At 43.5% G+C, this 19,240-nt stretch overlaps 2 protein-coding genes across 4 annotated transcripts in view; one reads left to right on the forward strand and one right to left on the reverse strand.

Annotated features, from left to right (window-relative positions):
• LOC138756975 (INSYN2B protein-like) overlaps positions 1 to 7,944 on the forward strand; it is a 94,857-nt gene extending 86,913 nt beyond the window's left edge. The window contains exon 3 of one of the 3 annotated variants that reach the window (XM_069923501.1): positions 7,530 to 7,944. In XM_069923501.1, the coding sequence (XP_069779602.1) occupies positions 7,530 to 7,716 (187 nt within the window). In that variant the 3' untranslated portion in view covers positions 7,717 to 7,944. The remainder of the gene's footprint in view (positions 1 to 7,529) is intronic. The other 2 variants (XM_069923503.1, XM_069923502.1) reach the window with 2 other exon arrangements.
• Positions 1 to 19,240, reverse strand: part of LOC138756974 (dedicator of cytokinesis protein 2-like) — a 1,510,503-nt gene that overhangs the window by 807,090 nt on the left and 684,173 nt on the right.

The raw sequence follows: 19,240 nt of genomic DNA on the forward strand, positions 1-19,240 counted from the left end.
ATGCTTAATTCCCTGACTAGTTAACGCAGGCATACCACATGCCTTCTTCACCTCGCCACCCACTTTCACGATGCTATGTGCTTGAAAGCCCCACCCCCAGGTTCCTGAGTGGATTAGAGAATTAGAGCAGCTAAGGGACTGACTCAAGCTGTTCCGCAAAGCAGTCTCCAAATTGGTGTTTCACTTCCCAACCGAGGAGCAGTACTCGCTGTCAATTAACATTGAATTTTGTACTTTCCGTTGGGTCTATTAATCATAATCAGTGGTTGTAGACAGTTACAGAAATTATTAAGCATCAAAGCCCTTCCAACACACCTGAACCATAATCAGTTTCTCCAAGGTGCTGGTTGTCCACCTGATTGATGCCTCTCAGAATCTTGTAGACCCGTACAAGTCTCCTCTCATCCTTCTTCACTCCAAAGAGAAAAGTCCCATCTCTGCTAACCTTGCCTCAATAAGACTTATTTTCCAATTCAGAAAACATCCTGGTAAACCTCTTCCATAGCCTTCTATAATGAGGTGACCAGAACTGGACATAATAGTCTTGAGTGTAGTCTCACCAGAGATTTGTAGAGTTGCTACATGGCCTCTCGACTCTTGAATTCAATCCTCCATTAATGAAGCCCAGCATCCAATAGGCCCCTCATGAGAGAATCTTGAACCCAGGACAATAGTTTAAGAATAAGGAGATGTTCATTTAAGACGGGAAGGAATTCCTTCTCTCAGAAGGCGGTGAAGCTTTGAATGCTTAGCTCCAGTGACAGAATCATTGAATGTAATCAGGAGGTGATGAGGATCTGACAGAGATGTGCTTCTGGTGTCAACAATTAGATGAGCCTCAATCTCATTGAATGTTGGAGCAGTTTTTAGAAGCCAAGGGGATGAAATTCCATTTCTTATGACATGAGCAAAGCTGGTTTCATAGAGGTCTCTATGAATTATTTGCCTGTGAGACATGAGAACAAATATTCTCTGATTTTCCCCTCCCTCCTCTCTCTCTCTATCCCTCCTCCTTTCCTCCAACTCCCACCCCCTTTCTCTCTCTATTCAGAGAGCATTAACATCGACCCCGTGTTTTTATTTGACCCCTTCCCTGCCTCTCTCTTTCCATTTCCCTCTGTCTCCTTTTACCCGGCTCCCACCCCCCTTTCCCTCGCCATTCAGAGAGCTACCCCCCCCCCATCACTTCCCAGTGTTTTTTTCTTCTGCCCTCCCACCCATATCCATCTCTGACCTCTTGCCTGTTGGCCTGGGCTCCACCCCCTGCTCCTTCTTTCCCCTCCTCTCCCCTTTTATTCAGGCCCTTGCTTCATTTGGGCTCATACCTTGACGAAGGGCTCAGGCCCGTAAACGTTGGGTTTTCACTCTTGCTCCTGTGCTTGCTTGTCGATGCTGTGTGACCTGCTGAGTTTCATGCATTGCAGATATCTAACCCTCAATGAAAGAGTGAGTGGTTTCTCCTGTATCCATGGACAGACAGTAAATAAAACCCACACACCAATGGAAACGGAAAACAGACTACTCTTCTATTTTTAAAAAAAGGATCAGGCTTATTAAATCACAGAAATATTAAAGTTAAAAATCCATGAAATCGCTATTGCTTGCATATTTGACAGAAATCAATTTTTAATTTCTTTTAATAATATCTAACCTCATCTATCAGCTCTTTCAAATAATGATCCAGCTATTTCCACTTTATTGCACATAAAAATAAATGAGATTACACAGGTTCCAGAGTTTTTGACTGCGGGGCATGCAGTGACTACACGGCTCAGAGGATGCAGGAATCAGCTTTTAATAACCAAACAGTAGCACATAGTTGAGTTTTTCTTCTCTGCTTTAGAAATATGTAAAGATTTACTTATTGACATTGAGTGGGGAAATGACTCCACGCTGCCAACAATAGCATTGTAGTCTGTAGATGATCAATGGTGAAGTTTGCCCCGAGGTAAAGCTCGAAAAATGGGCACCAAGCTACATAAAAAGATGATTTGAACCATAGAACATTGCAGCGCAGAAAATAGGCCCTTTGGCCCTTCTAGTCTGTGCCATACACATTATTCTTCCTAGTCCAGTGGTTCTCACATACCACCTTCCATAGGATGCCATAGGTGCTCTGTCGTTAGTAAGGGATGAGAGTGGAATAAAGATTAGGAGCCACTGGCCTAGTCCCTCTGACCTGCACCCACTCTATAGCCCTCCATACCTCTCCCATTCATGTACCCATCCAAATTTGTACTTAACGTTAAAATTGAGGCTATATTCACCACTTTGGCTCATTCCACACTCCCACCACTATCTGTGTGAAGAAGTTCCCCCTAAACATTTTCTCTTTCACCCTTGACCCATGTCTTCTTGTTTCTCACTTGCCCTCAGTGGAAAAAGCCTATCAACATTTACTCTGTCTATTTCCTTCATAAATTTGTACACCTCTATCAAATCTCCCATTATTCTTCTATGCTCCAGGGAATAAAGTCCTTACCTGTGTGATCTTTCCCTGTATCTCAGTTCCTGAAGTCCCAGCAACATCCAAGTAAATCTTTCAATCCTGTTAATATCCTGTTAATAACCAAAACGACTCCAAATTTGGCCTCACCATTGTCTTATACTACTTTATCATAACATCTTATACTACTTTATCATAACACTAATACTTCGATTTATGAAAGCCAAGATGCCAAAAACTCTCTTTACAACCCTTTCTACCTGTGATGACACTTCAGGGAATTATGTATCTTATTCCCAGATTCCTCTGTTCTACCACACTCCTCAGTGCTCTACTTTTTACTATTTCTTGGTATGTCCTTTCAAAATGCAACCTTTGTCTGCATTAAACTCCATCTGTCATTTTTCAGCCCATTTTTCCAGCTGGACCACATCCCACTGAAAGTTTTGTAAAACTTCCTCGCTGTCCCTAACGCCTCCAATCTTAGTGTCATCTACAAACTTGCTGATCCAATTGACCACATTATCATCCAGATCATTGATATAGCTGCTTGGTTTCTCCTAGGGGACTGTTGCCTACAGTTGTGAATGCAGATGCATATTCCCATCAAGCAGCCCCCCCATCCGTGGTGATTATGCGCATGTTGTTCCATAAATTATGGGAAATAGCATTTCACCTGAGGTACAAGGAGGCAGCAATCAGTTTAACAAGAACGTTTGCAGGCGCTGGGGTCGCGAGCAACACACAAACGTGCCGGAGAAACTCAGCAGGTCACGCAGCATCCACAAGAAGCGAAAGGTCACCAACAGTTTGGACCTGAGCCCTTCGTCAGGAACCTCAGGAGTCAAATCAGTGGAAAGGGTTGATGAGGGCGTTGGCCTTTGAGGAGAGATTGAGTCATCTGGGGCTGTGCTCACCTGAATTTGGAAGAATGTGAGGGGACATAGCCTCAAGATTCTGGGTAATTGATTTAGGACAGAAATGAGGAGGAACTGTTTTTCCTAGAGGGTGCTGAGTCTATTGAATTCGCTGACCATGGATCAGTGGAAGCAACTTCGGTAAATATACTTAAGACAAGGTTGGATAGATTTTTACAAATTAGGGGAATTAAGGGACATGAGCAAAAGGCAGGCAGGTAGAAATGAGACTATCAACGATCAACTATGATCTCAATGAATAGCAGAGCAGGCTCCATGGGCCTATTTCTTAGGTTCTTAAAATTGATCTCATGTGCATTGCATATAATAGATATTTTCTGTCTAGTCCACAAGATCTTCCTTCAATTGTTTTGCAGTTGCTTTCTCTTGAGTTGGGGTTATCACATTTGAAAGACACCACAGATAAATCCTGTGAAGAAAACTGAAAGCTCTGCCAAATGCACATAGAGCAAAAAGCAATTCTGCACTTTAGAAGCAGTACATTGTTACCGGAAATCTTTCCTGACATCGAGCTGATCATTTTGTGTAGTTATTCGGGGTGGGGAAGGAGAAAAATGCAAGCACTTGCATGCAACTTAAGAAGCAAAATGATAATCCTTTGAACAATTCAATCTCCAGGCATTAAACATAGAAACATAGAAGATAGGAGCAGGAGTAGGTCATTCGACCCTTCGAGCCTGTTCCGCCATTCAACGAGATCATGGCTGATCTTAAAGTTCAGAACCCCGTCTCCGCCTTCTCTCCGTAACCTTTAATTCCCTTATACTGAAGAAATAGATCTAATTCCCTCTTAAATATATTTAATGAACCTGCCTCTACTGCCCTCTGTGGCAATGAATTCCACAGATTCACCACCCTCTTGGTCAAGAAATTCTTCCTCATCTCGGTCCTAAATGGTTGGCCTATTATCCTCAAACCATGACCCCAGGTTCTGGATTTTCCCATCCTTGGAAACATCCCATCTGCATCCATTCTGTCCAGTCCTGCCAGAATTTTATAGGTCTCTATGAGATTCCCCTCTCAATCTTCTAAACTCCAGCGAGTACAATCCCAATTTGCACAATCTTTCCTCATAAGTCATTCCTGCCATTCCAGGTATCAGCCTGGTGAATCGCCTCTGCACTCCCTCCATTGCAAGAACATCCTTCCTTAGATAAGGTGACCAAAACTGCACACAATACTCCAGGTGGGGTCTCAACAAGGCCCTGTACAGCTGCAGTAAGGTATCCTTGTTCCTAGACTCAAACCCTCTTGATATGAAGGCCAACATACCATTTGCTTTTTTAACCGCCTGCTGTACCTGCATGCTCGCCTTCAGAGACTGGTGTACAAGTACCCCTAGGTTTCTCTGCACTTCCCCATCTCTTAATCTATTGCCATTCAAATAGTAATCTGCGCTCCAGTTTGTATTACCCAAGTGGATAACCTCAGATTTATCCACATTGTAGTGGATTTGCCATGTATCTGCCAAGTCCCTCAATTTATCCAAATCACACTGGAGCTTCCTGAGCCCCTCTTCCGTGCACACAACCCCTCCTAGCTTAGTGTCATCTGCAAATTTGGAGATATTACATCCAATCCCCTCATCCAGATCATTAATGTAAATTGTGAACAGCTGGGGTCCCAGTACAGATCCCTGTGGCACCCCACTGGTCACCGCCTGCCACTCAGAAAACGAGCCATTTTTCCCAACTCTCTGTTTTCTACCTGCCAGCCAGTTCTCAATCCACATCAATACTTTGCCCCCAATCCCATGAGCCTTGATTTTGGAAGCCAGTCATTTATGCGGGACCTTATCGAAGGCCTTTTGGGAGTTCAGGTACACCACATCCACTGGCTCTTCCCCATCTATTTTACCTGTCACCATCTCAAAGAATTCCAATAGATTTCTCAAGCACGATTTACCTTTTGTAAATCCATGTTGACTCCGTCCGATCCCTTCTCTGCTAGTCATATGCTCCGCTATTACATCCTTAATAATGGATTCCATCATTTTGCCCACTACTGATGTAAGGCTCACCGGCCTATAATTCCCTGCTTTTTCTCTACCCCCCTTTTTAAATAGTGGGGTAGCATTAGCTACCCTCCAATCCATGGGTACTGATCCTGAGTCTATCGAGTTCTGGAAAATAATTCTTAAAGCATCTGCTATCTGAATGGCCACTTCCTTGAGTACCCTAGGATGTAGATTATCAGGCCCTTGGGATTTATCTGCCTTCAATCACATCAATTTCCCCAATACCATGTCCTTAGAGATACTGATTTCTTTCAGTTCCTCCCTTGCATTAGTCTCTATGTTTCCCAACATCCTTGGGAGGTTATTTGTATCCTCTCTTGTGAAAACAGAACTAAAGTAAGAATTTAATTGGTCTGCCATTTCCTTATTCCCCATTATATATTCCCCTGATTCCGACTGCAAGGGACCTACTCTGGATTTTACCAATCTTTTCCTCTTGACATATTTATAAAAGCTTTTGCAGTCGGTTTTTATATTTGCCGCAAGCTTACTTTCGTAATTTATTTTTGCTCTCTTGATTAATCCCTTTGTCCTCCTTTGGTGCATCTTGAACTGCTCCCAGTCTTCGGTTGTGGTACTTTTTTTGGCCAATTGATATGCTCTCTCTTTGGACCTAATGGTGTCTCTAATTTCCTTTGTTATCCATGGTTGAGTCACCTTTCTTGATTTATTTTTATGCCAAACCGATATAAACGATTTTTGCAATTTCTCCATTAGATCTGTGAATGCTTTCCATTGTCTATCCACCGTCAACTCCCCCATAAACACCACCCCATCAATTTTACTCAACTCCCATCTCATTATTGCATCTGGCAAGACCCCTCTTTCTCCTTTCCTTCTCTTTCATCTCCCCCACCTTCTCTACCTACCCATCACCTCCACCTTCCTTCCTCCAGCTCTCACTTGCCTTCACCTCCTTCCTCCAATCAGAATGCACCTTTCTCATCCCTCAGTCTCTTCCTCCTATCACCTGCTCACTTATTTCTTTCCTGTACTTTTTTTTCTCCCTTGAACATCTGTTTCCAATTAGTTCCTGCCTCATCCCATCCTAATCATCTCTTCTATTGGGCACTTTCCCGTTTTGTCTTCTTTTATCCTTTTCCTTCAGCATAGGTTGATAGGATAGTTAAGAAAGTCGATGGGATGCTGGGCTTCATTAACGGGGGGATTGAGTTCAAGAGTAGAGAGGTCACATTACAAAAACTCTGTACTCTGTCTGTCCCTTTTAAAATCTTAAACAGCTTTATCAAGTCCCCCTCAATCTTCTACGCTCCAGAGAAAAAAGCCCCAGTCTGCACAACCTTTCCCTGTAACTCAAACCTTGAAATCCTGTCAACATTCTCGTGAACCTTCTCTGCACTCTCTCTATTTTGTTTATATCTTGGAGCCTCCATGTCGACAAAGAAGGTTCACCAACGCCTATGCTTTGGAAGGAGTTTAAGGAGATTCAATATGTCATTGAAGACTCTCAGAAACTTCTCCAAGTGTACCATGGAGACCATTCTGGCTGGTGGAATCACTGACTGGTATGGAAGCGCCAATTCTCAGGACAAGAATAAATTCCAGAGCATTGTTAACTCGGCCTGCGACATCACAGGCATCAGACCACTCCATCGAAGACATCTACAAGAGGTGGTGTCTTAAAAAACGTAGCCTCTATCCCAAAGGACCCCACCACCCAGGCCATCCCCTCTTCAGTCTGCTACCATTGTGAAAAAGGTACAGGAGCCTGAAGATGAACACTCAGTGGCACAAGGACAGCTTCTTCCCCTCTGCCATCAGATTCCTGAATGAATAAAGAACCACGGACACTTTGTCTTTTCCTTGCGCTATTTTTATTTATTTGGTCAGGTGGGTTCTCTAAACTACAGCAAAACATTGAACTTCATGGCATGTTTATGACAATAAAATTCTGATTCTGAACTCTCAAAATGCTCTGGCCCACAGAAAGTGACGGAGTGGTTGGACTGGACAGCAGTTTTGAAGGCCAAGTCCATTCTTGCAGTGCTATAAGGTTCTATAACATGATGGGAACTAGTCTGAATTACCTGAATTGTTGAAAGAACTCGAGCAGGAATGGAATAGAAAAGCAAACTAATTTTTTTTCCCCTTTATTTCCTGCTCGCAGTGTGGAACACGATTTCAGACAGCAAGAAGGCAGATTTCACAGAGTCCTGAGCTCACTGGAAACAGAGGCAAGTCAAAGTTCAGAGCAACCTGCCACACCAAGTAAGGAGGATGAGTCACCGATGCCACGGCAGCCGACTAGGACAGAGCCAAAAAAATCAAAGAGGAAATGCTTTTGGTTCTTATGAACTCTGGAACTTATCACTCATGGACTGGATAAGCCAACGCGGAAGTCAACATCCTGTTTCCAACATGACGACTTCCTGGCGCTTCTTGCACTGTCGAAGCCGATTGTTTCCATGAGGTGACTGTTTTTTTGAACACCAGCTTTTGTATTTTTAGAAAAATTGCCACAATGAAGAAACAAAAAAAAAATGCAAAAAGTATTCTCCATATTTACAGGGTGTAATTTAAAAATGCTATATTTCAAAAATTAAATTTAATTGTTCAACATTGCTATTAAACATGTCTACACTGAGGGTCAGAGAGGAAATCTCATGAGGAAAATATGAAGGGTACTGCTAGTTCAGATTAAAGAGATTGCACAGATCCAAGAGGAACCCTGTTTAGAAGTTGGGCAAGAAGATGAACAACTTGTGGGAACATTTCCTGTGGGGAGATGGGCAAGTTTTAATGATTTCAAAGTATTACCACCAGCAGTTCAATGGAGGTCAGTGGGCAAGGTTCACATCTCCATTGGATTTTCCTGGCACGTTTTGCAATCCATTTTTTTTTACACATTATTCCCTGAAGCATAGAAGCATGAGGGAAGATTTGATAGAGTTTTACTAAATTCTGAAGGGAATAAATGCAACAAGGTTTTTTCCGCTGAGGTTGGGTAAGGCAAGAACTGCAAGGGGGTTGGGGGATGGGGAAGCATGAGAGCTGCCAGCGGAAGTAGAAAATGCAGGCTCAATTTTAGAAGAATTTGAACATTTATAAGAATGGGAAGGGTATGGAGGGTCTATGGTCTGAGTGCAGCTCAGTGGAATCATGCTGGATAATAGCTCAGCCTGTTTCTGTGCTGCAGTGTTCTATGGTTAGTCACATGGTTGGCTGGGAAAGGGAGCTAAGTCTGGGGAGTGCAGGTCACGGTGAAGCCAAGAGACATGTTCACCCTCTCAGGTGGTGAATTATTCAATGTGCAGAACTTTGCCACTGATCTGCCTCTCAGCATTTTATTAACAAGGTGTTAAAGCTGATTTAAGGTGAGGCTGAGGGAAGGTTTGCAATGGCCCCGAGGAACACCTTCTTCACTTGGAGGGTGGTGGGTATGTGGGCAAAGCTATCTGACAAAGTGGTGGAGCTGAAGACAACTATGGCACGTGAAAGACAGGTAGGTGGATGGAAGGTTGAGAGGGAGTTGGGCCAAATGCAAACCAACAGGACTAGCTCAGGTGGGAAAAATGGTCGGCATGGACAAGATTGGCCGAAGGGCCTGTTACCTTGCTGTGCAGCTCTGCACCTCCGTGTTAATCATTCCCCGAAAGGTAGCGCACACGAATTCAGCTCTCTGATGGGCAAACCTAGTACCCTTCAATGTAATACATGAAGAAACGTGCGAGAGAGCCCAGGATTCCTGGTTGCGATGATGGTTACTTATGGACGGGTGCTTGGTCATTGACAAGGCATGTCAAGGGTATGTTAAAGGTGGAAAATTTTGGGAGCCTGGTCATCCAGTGTTGTCCTCTTAAATGACAGAGCCACAAACAGGCCAGGAATTTAAGGAGGTCAATGAGCTGGAAGGGGTGCAAAGGAGGTTAATTTGGCTGTTTGCAGGACAAGTGGCCTTGAGTTCATTGGAAGCTGAGGGATGACCTTATTGAGTTTCAAAATCACAAGAGGGTTGGATGAAGTAAATCTCATGGTCTTTAGCCCATGGTAGATGATTGCAGACTGAGAGGACATAGGCTTAAGCTGAAAAGGGACCTGAAGGGTAATTCTTTTACTCAGAGGGTGGTCCGCACCTGGAATGAGCTGCCACAGGAAAATGTAGAGCGGGGCGCCACTTTAATGTTCAAAAGGCATTTGGAAGGCCTGAGTAGGATAATGAAAGATCATCACCCCATGTTTCTGCGACTAGGAGTTGCTGCAATCTTGCCCTTAATTATCCAGGCCACCCCTTTCATCCTTTTATTGTTACTTGTCTGATATTGTATCTTCTCCAAGGTGGTTGTCTCCTGAACACAACACCACCCAATGGCTTTTCTTAGCCTCTCTTTCATACAGGTTACCCAGGAAAGTTTTGAGGTAAATGGCAGTGGAATACTCTTGGAACATTTGACTCATTACAAGCCTCTTGTTGCGGACTTCTTCAAGAATATCTCCCTGTCTCTTCTGCCGCTCTGCCCCAACATACCATCCAGGCCCATATCCGCAGAAAGTTGCTCACAGTATTGAAACACCTGGAGGAGGATTTGTTGCAGTCACCACCCCCTCCCTCCCTGCCTCCAAAAGGAAAAAAAATTAACTGCCGGGGGTGGGATGTGGTGGGGGGGGGGGGGGGGGACGTTGAAAGGGCAATGCACAAAATGCTGGAGAACCTCAGCAGTTCACACATAGAAAGTGAAAGGCCGTCGATGATTCGGACCTAAGCCCTTCTTCACGAGCGCCGAAAATCAGGGAGGTGCCTGAATAAAAAGATAGGATCTCTTGGACATTCTCCAGAGTTAGAAGACGGTGTGGATGGAACAACATTATTTATAGAAGAAAAATCAATGCAGCATAGAACAGTCCGTTATGTTGTGCCAACCTATGTAAACCAACTCCACATTAATCTAAGCCTTCCCAACCTCATACCCATAAACTTCAATTTTTATTACATCTCTGAGCCTTTCGGAGTCTTTTAAACGTCACCATTGCACCAGCCTCCACCATGCATTCTTTCCTCCACTCACCTGGTTTATTTATCATTGTTGCCCAAAAGATGCTCTTGGTCCACCCTCTTTAAGCACCTCATATTATATACCTCTATTAATTCACCTCTCACCTTCCACACTCCAAAGAAAAAAGCCAAAGCTCAGTCAACCTTACTTTAGAAGACGATACTAAGATAGGTGGAATAGTGGATAATGAAGAAGGTTTTCAAGGATTGCAGAGGGATTTGGGCTGCTTAGAAAAGTGGGCTGAAAAATGGCAGATGGAATTTAATGCTGATAAGTGTGAGGTGCTTCATTTTGGTAAGAAGAATCAGAACAGGACATACGTGGTAAATGGGAGAGCATTGATGAATACAGAAGAGCAGAAAGATTTAGGAGTAACGGTACATCGTTCCCTGAAGGTAGAAACTCACGTGAATAGGGTGGTGAAGAAGGCTTTTAGTATGCTGGCCTTTATCAATCATTGCATGGAATATAGGAGTTGGGAGGTGATGTTGAGATTGTATAAGACGTTGGTGCGGCCTAATTTGGAGTTCTGTCTGCAGTTCTGGTCGCCTAATTATAGGAAGGATATAAACAGAGTGGAGAGAGTGCAGAGAAGGTTTACCAGAATGTTGCCTGGGTTTAAGCATCTGGAGTATGGGGAGAGATTGGACAGATTGGGTCTTTATTCTTTGGAGCGTAGAAGGTTGAGAGGGGATTTGATAGAAGTATTTAAGATTATGAAAGGGATAGACAGAATGGATGTGGATAGACTATTTCCGTTAAAAGGAGGAAAGTTTAAAACAAGAGGACATGAGTTAAGAATTAAGGGGCAGAGGTTTAGAGGTAACATGAGGGGGAACTTCTTTACTCAGAGAGTGGTAGCTGTGTGGAATGATCTTCCGGGAGAAATAGTGGTGGCGGAGTCAATTGTATTATTTAAGAAAAGGTTGGACAGGTATATGGATGAGAAGAGGATGGAGGGTTATGGGCATTGTGCGGGGAGGTGGGATTAGAAGGGGGTTTGGTTCGGTGCGGACTAGAAGGGCCTAATGGCCTGTTTCCGTGCTGTAATTGTTATGTTATATGTTATGCTCGCCAGTCCAGCCGACCTCCTGGTAAATCATCTCTGAACCCTGTCCAAAACATCTACATCCTTCTTGAAATAAGGCAACCAGACCTGAACGCAATTCTCCAAGTGTGGTTGAACCAGAGTTTGGTGGAGGCCTTCCTCAGGAATATTTAAACAGTCGGGGTATCAAAAACAAGAGGGCATGTTTACAGTGAAAGAAGGGAGTTTTTAAAAGGATCTAAGAGAATGGTTAATGTCTTCCAGAGGAGGTGGTGGAAACTGACACAATTCCTATGATTATTAGCGATTTAGACAGACACTTAAAGAGGCAAAGAAGAGAAGGACATGGACCCCGTACCACAAATGACATTCGAGTGGATGGGAAAAAGGGTTGCCTAGTCATGGTGGTCTGAAGGGCCCATTTCTGTCCTGTGTAAAGCCACAACTTTATGACTATTGCAAGGTTTTTCTGAACGTTTCCTTAAGTTTTATTGTTTTGAAATCAAAGCATTTTAAAAAAAAACATCTGAAGTTGTGGGAAATCTGAGACAAGAGCAGAATATATTTGAAATAATCGGAAGGTCTGGCAGCATCTGTTGGGTGAGAAACAGAGTCATCATTCCTGGGTTGCACCGGAGAGGTCGGAAGCTGGAATCTGAAGCGAAACGCAATGTGCCGCAGGAACTCAGGGATAGTCAGCATGGCTTTGTGAAGGGAAGGTCGTGCCTCATGAGCCTAATTGAATTTTGTGAGGAGGAAACAATAGAAATTGATGAAGGTAGGGCAGTAGATGTAGTATTCAGTATATTGATTTTAGTAAGGCATTTGACAAGGCCCCCCAATCAGAAAGTCATGAGGCATGGGATTCAGTAGAGGGCAGTCGTGGACAGAAAGTATTCTGCCCAGAGGTCAGTGACTAGTAGAGTTCCGGCACCCCTGCCCTTTGTGATTTTTCCAAATGACCTGGACCAAGAAGTAGAGGGAGAGGTCAGGAAGTTTGCAGGTGATACAAAGGTTGGAGATTTTTTTAAGGTTGCCGTAGGTTACAAAAGGATACAGACAGGATGCAGAGTTGGGCAGAAAAGTGTCAGATGGAGTTCAATCGGGATAATAGTGAGGTGATGTATTTTGTGGGGAAGGTCAAACTTGAAGGCAGAGTACATGGTTAATGGTTGGTTACTTAATAGTGTGGATAAATAGAGGGTCCTTGGAGTCCAAATACATACATCCCTCAAGGTTGCTGTTCAAGTGGATAGAATAGTTAAGAGGTTCTATGGTATGCTGGGCTTCATTAGATAGAATATTGTGTTCAGGGGTCATGAAGTAATGTTGCAGCTCTATAAATCTCTGGTGAGACCAGAGATCAGTTCTGTTCTTCGCATTTTAGGAAGCTATGGAGAGGGTGCAGGCGAGATTTACCAGGATGTTGCCTGGATTGGAAAATAAGACTTATGAGGTGACCTTAGCAAAGCTGGGACTTTTCTCTTTGAAGTGAAGAAGGATGAGAGGAGACATGATAGAGGTCCACAATATTATGAGAGGCATAGATAGGGTGGACAGCCAGCATCCAGGGCTGGGAGACATTAGGGGTAAGTTTTTCATGCAGTGAGTTGTGGGTGGATGGAAGACCTTGCCAGGGATGGTGGTGGAGGCTGGAACAATTGGGGCATTTAAGGGATTGTTATCCAGGCACCATTTCATCAGATGCAAGGATCGACAATGAAATAGACAACAGACTCGCCAAGGCAAATAGCGCCTTTGGAAGACTACACAAAAGAGTCTGGAAAAACAACCAACTGAAAAACCTCACAAAGATAAGCGTATACAGAGCCGTTGTCATACCCACACTCCTGTTCGGCTCCGAATCATGGGTCCTCTACCGGCACCACCTACGGCTCCTAGAACGCTTCCACCAGCGTTGTCTCCGCTCCATCCTCAACATCCATTGGAGCGCTCACACCCCTAACGTCGAGGTACTCGAGATGGCAGAGGTCGACAGCATCGAGTCCACGCTGCTGAAGATCCAGCTGCGCTGGATGGGTCACGTCTCCAGAATGGAGGACCATCGCCTTCCCAAGATCGTATTATATGGCGAGCTCTCCACTGGCCACCGTGACAGAGGTGCACCAAAGAAAAGGTACAAGGACTGCCTAAAGAAATCTCTTGGTGCCTGCCACATTGACCACCGCCAGTGGGCTGATAACGCCTCAAACCGTGCATCTTGGCGCCTCACAGTTTGGCGGGCAGCAGCCTCCTTTGAAGAAGACCGCAGAGCCCACCTCACTGACAAAAGGCAAAGGAGGAAAAACCCAACACCCAACCCCAACCAACCAATTTTCCCTTGCAACCGCTGCAATCGTGTCTGCCTGTCCCGCATCGGACTGGTCAGCCACAAACGAGCCTGCAGCTGACGTGGACTTTTTACCCCCTCCATAAATCTTCGTCCGCGAAGCCAAGCCAAAGAAGATCCAGGCACATGGATGAAAGAAAAATAGAGGGTAATGAGGTAGGGAGGTTTCATTTTCTTTTGGTGCATACAGGTCAGCACAGCATCATGGACAAAAGAGCCATTACTGGGCTATAGTGTTCTATCTTTCAACTCAGTGGGGAGAAAGAATGGTTGCCATTCAAGCTGAAATATGAGCACTGGAGTTATTGTGTAAGATATGGGGTGCTAATCTGCTGGAGAAAATAGCAGAAGAAAGCCAGATATATTCTTGAAAAGCATTCCATTGCAGTTTACCTTCAAATTCCAGAAGAAGATTTCGATTCAAAGTGTCAACTGTTAGTTTACACCCACTGATGTTGCTTTACCACTGAGTTCTTCCAGCAGATTCTTCAGATCCTCTGAGAAATTAGCTTGATGCAAGTATTTTGTTTTCCTTTGGAAGTGTGGACACTTTTTCCACCTCTCTCTTTCTATCCCTCATTCTTCTCCATCCTATCCGATGACCCACTTCACCAGGACTTGCCTGGTAAATGACACAATGTTTAGAGGTGTAGTGAGGAAGTCTTTCAAAGTCCTTGGATAAACCAACCATCTATATCAATGATCTGGATGATAATGTGGTAAATTGAATCAGCAAGTTTGCAGATGACACTAAGATTGGAGACGTTGTGGACAGCGAAGAAGGTTTTCAAAGCTTGCAGAGGGATCTGGACCAGCTGGGAAAAAAATGGGCTACAAAATGGCAGATGGAATTTAATGCAGACAAGTGCGAGGTGTTGCATTTTGGAAGGACAAACCAAGGTAGGACATACACTGGGAATGGTTGGGCACTGAGAAGTGTGGTAGAACAGAGGAATCTAGGAATACAGATACATAATTCTCTGAAAGTAGCGTCACAGGTGGATGAGATCACAAAAAGAGCTTTTGTTATATTGGCCGTCATAAATTAACCTATTGAGTATAAGAGTTGGGATATTATGCTGAAGTTGTATAAGATGTTGGTGAGGCCAATGTGTGTATTTTTGGTCACCTAATTACAGGAAGGATATCATAATAAGATTGAAGGAGTTCAAGAAGATTTACTCGGATATTACAGGAGTTTGGGAATTGAGTTACAGGAAAAGATTATACAGGTTAAGACTTTATTCTCTGAAACATAGAAGAATAAGGGTGTATTTAATAGAGGTATTTAAAATTGTGAGGGATTTAGATAGAGTAAATACAAGCAGGCTTTTTCCACTGAGGGTAGGTGAGATACAAAGCAGAGGACATGGGTTAAGTGTAAAAGGGGAAAAGTTTAAGCAGAACATTGGGGAAAACGTCTTCACACAGAGAGTGGTGTGAGTATGGAAATAGCTGCAAGCTGACGGGGGTGAATGCGAGTTCAATTTTAACATTTATGAAGAATTTGGATAGGTACATGGATGGGACGATGGACTTGGTGCAGGTCAGTGGGTCTAGCACAGACTAGAAGAACCAAAGGGCCTGTATCTGTGCTATAGTGTTCTATGGTTCTAAGAGTCATTGACCTTACATATTAGAAGCTTGAGAGACTGCAGATGATGGAATCTAGTGTGAAAAACAAACTTCTGAAAGAACTCAGTGGGCCGGGCATCATCCGTGGAGGAAAATGAACAGTCGACATTTCGATTCCAAATCGCACTTCAGGATCCTGATTCCAAAACACGGAGTTTCCATTTTATAAGGCCATAGGACATAGCAGCAGAAGTAGGCTATTCAGCCCATCCAGTCTACCCCACCATTTAATCATGACCTGATCCATTTTCCCACTCATCCTCACAGCCCAGTCTTCTCCCCATAACCTTTGTTGCCCTGGCTAATCAAGAACCTATCTATCTCTGCCTTAAATATATCCAATGACCTGGCCTCCACAACTGCCTGGAGCAATGCATTCCACCCTTTGCCTGAAGGATTTCGTCTGCAACCTTAAATTGTTCCCTCTTGTTCAAGAGTCTCCCACCAGGGTAACAATCTTTCCACATCTACTCTGTCCACTCCAATGAGATCCTCCTTCATTCTCCCAAATTCCTCCATGGATGCTGACAGACTGACAAAGTTTTGTCAATAGTTTGTTTTTGACCTTCAGTGTTAACCTGTTTCTTTCTTCACAGATGATAATGATAAATTATGATGTTTGCCATTATATACATAGGTACAATGTACATGTGCACTGAAATTCTTACTTGCTGCAGCCAAACAGGTACTTTGTAAAAAAAATACAACTCCAATTGTATATATTGAATTACCGTGTGGAAAAGAGATAATAAATATAAAAATAGATGATAAATATTCACAACGACAGCAGCACGAGAGGACAAAAAATGGCTCGATTGAGGCGGTGTCAGAATACTTTACAATTAGTGTAACAAGGGGAGGTTCAAGAGCCTGATCATTGTTGCAAATAAACTGTTCTTGAACCTCGAGGTGCTTGAATTTAGGCTTCTGTACCTTCCTCCCAATGGTAGTAGTGAGAAGAGGTTGTGACCAGGGTTACTGGGGTCCTTTATGATGTTGGCTGCCTTCTTGAGGCAGTGCCTCAAATAGATGTCTTCATTAGATGGGAGGTCAGAGCCTGTGATGGACTTGGTTATGGTTGCTGTTTCTAGAAGATTCCTTAATTTTTAATTCACAAATCTAACAATACACAAAATACACCAACTTTAGCCTGTCGTGAAGGTACATGAAGGTGAGACTAGCAATGCTTGGTACTCCCAGCAATAAGAGGGCACACCCATCCGTGGCAACAAATCCCACAGATTTACCACCCTCTGGCTGAAGAAATTCCTCCCCATCTCAGTTCTGAGTTGATGCCCTTCAATCATAAAGTTGTGTCCTCTGGTCCTGATGCAACCATTCAGTATACTTTCCATACTTGGTGTCCTGCACGTTTAATTGATGACATGCCAGATGTACTCAGACCTCATGGAAAATGGAAGCACTGGTGAGCCTTCTTCATGGTTGCCTTGATGAGTCAGGGAGATGGATGATTGGCTGAGTGCCTTTGGCATTTTCTTTTATGTTTTTCGATCAAATTTCACTTTGGAATTCAATAGCGGTGACAGCAAGCTCTGGGTGTATGTATGGCAGCAAAATATCAACGACATCACAAATCCCAGATTTTGAGGCATTCAATTTGGATGTAAACCCCCCAGAACTTCTTCCATTAAACACTGCAGGAGCACCTTCCCCAGAAGGACTCAGGTTCAGACATCTTCCTGAGGAAACTAGAGATGGGAAATATCGGCTGGCCTTGACAGCAAATCCCAAATCCCAAAAATAAAAAATAAAAGATCATGGCTTATTTACACTAATTTACCTGTGTTTGGTAATCAGTGCCTCAATATCCTTAAGCAATGAACATCACCAGCACCTATGGTCTTCGAGATGGGCGAGGGATGAAAAGAGAATTCTGACAATCCCCAGCAATAATGGAAACGCTCCCTTGATATTTCCATAGAAATATTTTAATATACTTCTCATGTTAAGATACTGGTTGAGTTAAGATACTCCTTGTGTTAAGATACCCTTTACATTAAGATGCCCCCTTGTGCTAAGATCCCCCTTGCATTAAGATACCCCTTGTCTAAAGTTTCCCCTTATATTAAGATATCTCGTGTTAAGATACCCGTTGTGTTCAGATGACCCTCGTATTGAGATGCCCTTTGTGTTAAGGTGCCCCATGTGTTGAGATGCCTCTGGTGTTAAAATGCCCCTTGTGTTCAGATACCCTTTGTGTTTAGATGTCCTCTGTGTTCAGAAGGCTCACATGTTGATATAACTCGTGTTATGTCAGTATCACAGAACCATATATAACATTACCGAGCCATTTCAGTACAGAAAACAGGCCCTTCACTGTTTTGTCAAACTATTATTTTGCCTAGCCCCCTGACCTGCACCCAGCTCGTAGCCCTCCATCCCTCTCCCATCCATGAACTTGTCCAAATTCTTCTTAAATGTTAAAATGCAGCCCACATTCACCACTTCCACTGGCATCTCATTCCACACTCCCACCACTCTCTGTGTGAAGAAGTTCCCCTTCATGTTCCCCCAAAACCTTTCCCCTTTCACTCTTAACCTGTGACCTCTGGTTTGTATCCTACCTACCCTCAGTTGAAAAAAGCTCTGTCTATACCCCTAATGATTTTAGGACACCTCCATCAACTCCCTCTTCACTCTTCTATGCTCCAGGTAATATATCTGTTTAATCTTTCCCTGCAACTCAGTTCCTGAAAACCTGGCAACATCCCAGTAAATCTCTGCACTATTTCTATCTTATTGATAATTTTCCTGTAGTTAAATGACCAAACTATACATGATACTCCAAATTTGGCCTCGCCAATGTCTTAGACAACTTCAGCATAACATTCCAACTCCTATACTCAATACTTTGATTTATAAAGGTAGCAAAAGCTCTCTTTACAACTCTATCTGCGACACAACTTTTAGGGAATGAGGTATCTGTATTCCCAGATCCCTCTGTTCTACTCCACTCCTCAGTGCCCTACCATTTACCGTGTATGTCCTTTCTTGGTTTGTCCTTCCAAAATGCTAAAATTCACACTTGTCTCCATTAAAGATGCCTCTCATGTCAAGATGCCCCTTTATCTTATGCCTCTCATGTAGAGATATTTCTCATGTTAAGGTGCCCCTTGTGTTAATAAAAGCTCTCGTGTTAAGATGTCTCTCATACTAAGATACTCCTCTTGTTAAGGTTGTGCACATTTGATCCTCTCGCTTGAGGACCTTTCTGTATCTGCCCCTTTCAACATTTCAAACCAGCCTGACAAAATTACACACTCAAGGGCAGCCTCAGGAAGAATGCTGGCAGAAGGTTGAGAGGCTCTGATTATGTGCCGCTCGCTGAGTGGTGGAATCATTCACTTTGCCTTCTTCAAATTAACCACCTGCCCTTTGCTTCCTCTTGAACCAGTCAATGACACATTGAAAGGTTTCTAGCATTGAACAGCTTCCCTATGTCCAAATCAGTTACTGTCCTCTCTCCTGAGCTGAGGAGTTCAGTGCAAATCTTTCTGCTATTATGTGTGGGATGAAAGAAGCATGGGTGAAAGTTAATGGATAAGTAGACAAGGTTCAGGGGAAAGGGCAGCCTGTGTGATTTGAGCAATGATTGAGCAGGCCAATCACTTGAGAACTGGTGGAAAGGATAACAATTTATCAGTGTGCTTCTTCTGTTAAAGGCAACTACTACAGCAGGACAAAGCAGCCAATTTAATTGGCACCCATCTTCTGCCCTGCCTAGTTATTTCCTTCACCACTAATCCTCAACGACTTCAGTGTGCATCGTCCTC

Source organism: Narcine bancroftii, chromosome 3, assembly GCF_036971445.1.
Source record: "Narcine bancroftii isolate sNarBan1 chromosome 3, sNarBan1.hap1, whole genome shotgun sequence".
NCBI lineage: Eukaryota > Metazoa > Chordata > Chondrichthyes > Torpediniformes > Narcinidae > Narcine > Narcine bancroftii.